The 4,397-nt window shown below is 29.5% G+C and overlaps 1 protein-coding gene across 1 annotated transcript in view; it reads right to left on the bottom strand.

Annotated features, from left to right (window-relative positions):
• Nucleotides 1–4,397, bottom strand: part of Smp_157040 (hypothetical protein) — a gene marked incomplete at both ends in the record, with an annotated part of 30,328 nt that overhangs the window by 21,774 nt on the left and 4,157 nt on the right. Inside the window, one exon of the mRNA XM_018790230.1 lies at nt 91–252. Within this exon, the coding sequence (XP_018647425.1) occupies nt 91–252 (162 nt within the window). The remainder of the gene's footprint in view (nt 1–90; nt 253–4,397) is intronic.

Genomic DNA, 4,397 nt, shown 5'->3' with positions numbered 1-4,397 from the left:
CATCCACTCGGCCACAATTTATAACAACATATAAATAATTTAGCAAATTTTACTTACAACTGAATTGGAATGGGAAATGATCAGCTTGACTAATCGCTTGCATTACGATAAGTGAATTGTGATATTTTCGAAAACTAACATTTAAAATTATGAAAGGATTATAAAGCTGTATTCTTGCATTTGTATCGTTTCCTTGAATGTCTAGACTTCCATTCACTTTGAATATTCTTTGTTGATTAAAGTAGCCTATAGCTTGTATTAAATCGTCTTCAGTGATGTCAACTACAAAATAGTATAAAAAAATGGTAAGAATTACAAAATTAGACTTTTATGAAATAGTAAAACACGTTTCTCCTAAATAAAGTTCAGAAATTAAAGTAACTGAATTACGCAAATTCATATTACATGAAACTATATTCGATGAAAGTCAATACAACTCTAAATTAGTGAAAACAGTTAGCATAATGCCAAATGAACTTAAATGTGTTTGATTGTTTTTCTTATGCTTCATATATATATATATATCCATGGTGGTCTAGCTTCAATTGACTCATGATTTCAACTATATATAAAAATATGTATCTGTTTGAAAAATTGTCAAAATTAAATGTTCAAAGCAATTTGAATAATAATACTAAAGTTTATAGGCAAAATTTTGTAAGTTTACTAATCGTTAGAAATTACATCATCTGTATAAAGGTTTAATAGAGTTCTTATTTACTTTCATGATGGAGACGTCATGATTTCCATTATGACTTTATTTAAAGCATTCTAGCGAAATAAAGAATTCAGAAATTTCGGTATAATATCATACGGATGTCTTTTTCAGAAATATATTGTGTTATGTGCTACTGATATTGACGGATATAAATAATATATGTATCATCAATCGATAGTGAAATACCTGAAAGCGGAAGGGTAAGAAAATCAAAGAGAAAAGAACGAGAACAAAATAATGATTGGTGTGGAAACAAAAGAACAATGAAGTCTGAGACAATTGATTGATATTTTACAAATGAAGTATTTAGTATATGCTTGTCAGATTTCATTACGATGTTCTATAGTTTTTGTGCCCAAATACATTTGATTTTCCTCACTTGTGTTCTCGTTCACTACAATATTCCATTTGAAGAATATTGAAGGAATAAACTGGTATGTTAGTTGTTATTTTTTAAGAATTTCATTCCAAATAATAAAACAGTTTGAAAAAGAGCAAGCATATGTAAATTGAAAAACAAAGGCATAGACACTCAGAAATATGCATGTAGAAGGAAAAATAACCACAGGAGATCTAAAACAATGTTCAACATAATGTATTAAGACAATAAAAAAAGTTTAATGTGATAAGTCGAATAATGTTATTTTAGAATTTGGAATGAATTCCACAATCAGAAAGATGATATATATTAACATATATCGTCTTGAAAGTTAACATTGGAAGAAATGGATGTAAAATCCTTTCTATAAATATACAGTTATGACTAGAAATTTTTTCTAACATTACCACATTTTGATGATGTTAGAGTAAATGTTCAAAAAGAAGAAGAAAGGATTGGTTCTAATTATAGCCACATTCATTTTTTAAAAAGAAAATTGCCTCAAATATTCCATTCATGGTATTCTATATCTAACCTGTACTTGGGAATTTGTTTTTTCACACATAAAAAATTGTGTTTACAGTCAAATATTTGAAGTTTCTTGTTGATATATGGAATATAAATACCCCCCAAAAATGTTGATCAAATGTCTACACCGATATAAATTATGATTTTGAAAAAAATTGAAAGTAAACAAAACTCCAAAATTATCTACGTTTAAATAAACATTGATCAAATAAACTGATATGATTGGATAAAAAAAGAGGTAAAATTACATTCTATTCTTTATAGTGTTATTTTTGTTCATTATTATTTTCATTTTTATCTGACAACAAACGTGGTTTGAGATAGGAACTCACTGAAGACAATTGGTGAACGGTTGCTCAACTTCGTGGATTGGTTGGAGTTAGACATAAACACCGTCGGATGCCGGCTCAGTGGTCTATCGGCTAAGTGCTCTGGTGTGAGACTGTGAAAGTTTGCACATTCATTTCAAATAGTTACTTTGAAATGCAGAATCTTGAACTGATAGGTTATCTATCTTAAATTACTTAATTTGAATTATTACATTATTAAGTTTAGGTCAAATCAGAGATTATTTTTCAAATATTCTTGTTTTCAGATGATTTAAGTTATCACGTTTTATAAAGGGAAAGTAAAGTTTAGTTTTTGAAACTTATGAATCAGTGGTAATTAAGAATTCAGTTAAAAATTGACCTGGGTCAATCAATAAGATTATAATTGAATTGTTATTATCATTCATTGCATTTGCTTCTCTCTCTCTCTCTCTATATATATATATATATATTTGTAGAACTTGAAGATGGCTGATTGAAAGGAATACTCTTCGTTTATTTAATTCTTAATATGATAGGAAATTTCAAGCGATTATTTTTGTTTGTTTTCAAAATTTGTTGGTCGAGTTTTTGATGGAGTATTGTTCTCTGAGCTGAATGGTTTGGTCGTAGAGCTTTTATCGTTCTTCTGAACGATATCATCATCACAAACTTCAAGTAGAAGTGAAAGATTCGAATTCCTATACATATGACTCGCAGCTTTTCCTATCGGCCTCGACCTTAATTGGATATTTTTGGACTTTAACCTGTCATTGTTTACTTATTTATTTTAATGGTATCTACTCTTGATTTCATTCTTGGTCCTGTATTTTCCTAACATGTTTTTTGATTGGTTAATAAATCGGATTGTTTTCAATGTTTGTTGACTGCTGATTGTTCTGCAGGCGATGCTTCAAAAAATTCCCTGGTGCTTTTAGCTTTGTCTCTATCCAAGATCTCAACACTTTACCAGTTGAATGTATGTCCACAATTGTCCAAATGAATTGATATAAATGAGGATATGTCATGGCGTTTGACTGTTAATCGATGTTTGTGCAAATGAAGATGAAGAGGGCGACCACTTTGTCCGATCTAGTGTTTTTGCACCACTATCACGTTGATCGAGTATTTTATAATCTATCTTGGATGATACGTATGCATGTTAACACTTTAATACTCAATTAAATAATGCACCATTAATTGTTCAATCATTTTCAACTAAAAATCATTTACCAAAAATAATAGCTGATAACAAATGTAGTAAGGGGGAAATTTATATAAACAAAATTATGTAAACTCACTAATTAGATGATAAGAATCTTTCTGAAATACTGAAAGCTTTAAATCAACATGTCGTAAACTATCATTCTGATTATTTATTTTGAGATTGAATTGGAAGTTATTGTTCTGTGTTACATGATTCTGTTGCATTGATACATTAGTTCGATGAATCAAGAAGCTTATACTGTTGGTCTTATTGTTATTTTCTTCTTCATCCATAGATAAGTAATTAAAGTTTAGAAAAAATCCTTTAGCTTCAATTATATTGATTTGCAATACTTGAATTGATGAGTATATGTTTTCTGAACTACATAACTTTTCAATATTTAAATGAAACCAATTAAAAGGTTTAAACGTTGTTCTTGTCCAATGATTTAATTTTGATAATTGAAAATCTACATATGGTTTACTATTTTTCATGAGAAAATCATTTTTTCTACAAAATTTGTTTTAATGTTGAAAAGTGGTATATTTAAGTTAGAAATTGGTTAAACATAGAAATGGGGCTTCGAATATCAATGTCTAATTAATATGGATTTACCTGAGTACTTTCATAAAATATATATCTTAATGTTAGAGTGTAATTTACATGTTATGCGTTTTCTATTTCATTAAACAGAAACTATAGTAAAAAGAGAAAGTGTAATTTATGCTTTGATGTTGTTTAAAAACAATATTTGCTAATTCATTATTTGATAGAAAAGCCATTTTTGGCACAAAATATAAAGATTTAAATTGTCTATGGAAATCAGGCAAACAATCAATATCTAATACCTTAAATTCACTTGGTATTACTTGTTTGAATATTCCAATTGACGTTTAGGACTGCAACTGGTCAGTCTCTTATTATCATATGTGCATACTGTGCGTATTGCCACGATATAGCCTTATTTCACAAGGATTGTAAGCAAAGATGGATAGTGGCTAGCAGTGGAATCCAGAACGCACGTTTTGTCCTATTTGGAACTCGTCGACTGAATGTACCTGCATCTCAGAGTTGATGTTCACTCTGTGACTCGAACATAGTACCGTTCGCTTCAAACGCCATCGCATTATCCACTTGGCCACTGAGTCTTGATAGCCACTTGCTTGTGCAATGGGGTGAAGTTTAAATTCTTTTAGTATTACTTGTTTGAATCTTCCCATCGAGTCCCAGAGTGAACATCAACTCTGAGATGCAGGT

Source organism: Schistosoma mansoni, assembly GCF_000237925.1.
Source record: "Schistosoma mansoni, WGS project CABG00000000 data, supercontig 0313, strain Puerto Rico, whole genome shotgun sequence".
In the NCBI taxonomy this organism is placed as follows: domain Eukaryota; kingdom Metazoa; phylum Platyhelminthes; class Trematoda; order Strigeidida; family Schistosomatidae; genus Schistosoma; species Schistosoma mansoni.
The sequence above is the reverse complement of the archived record's forward strand: the minus strand, read 5'-3'. Positions and strand labels throughout refer to the sequence as shown.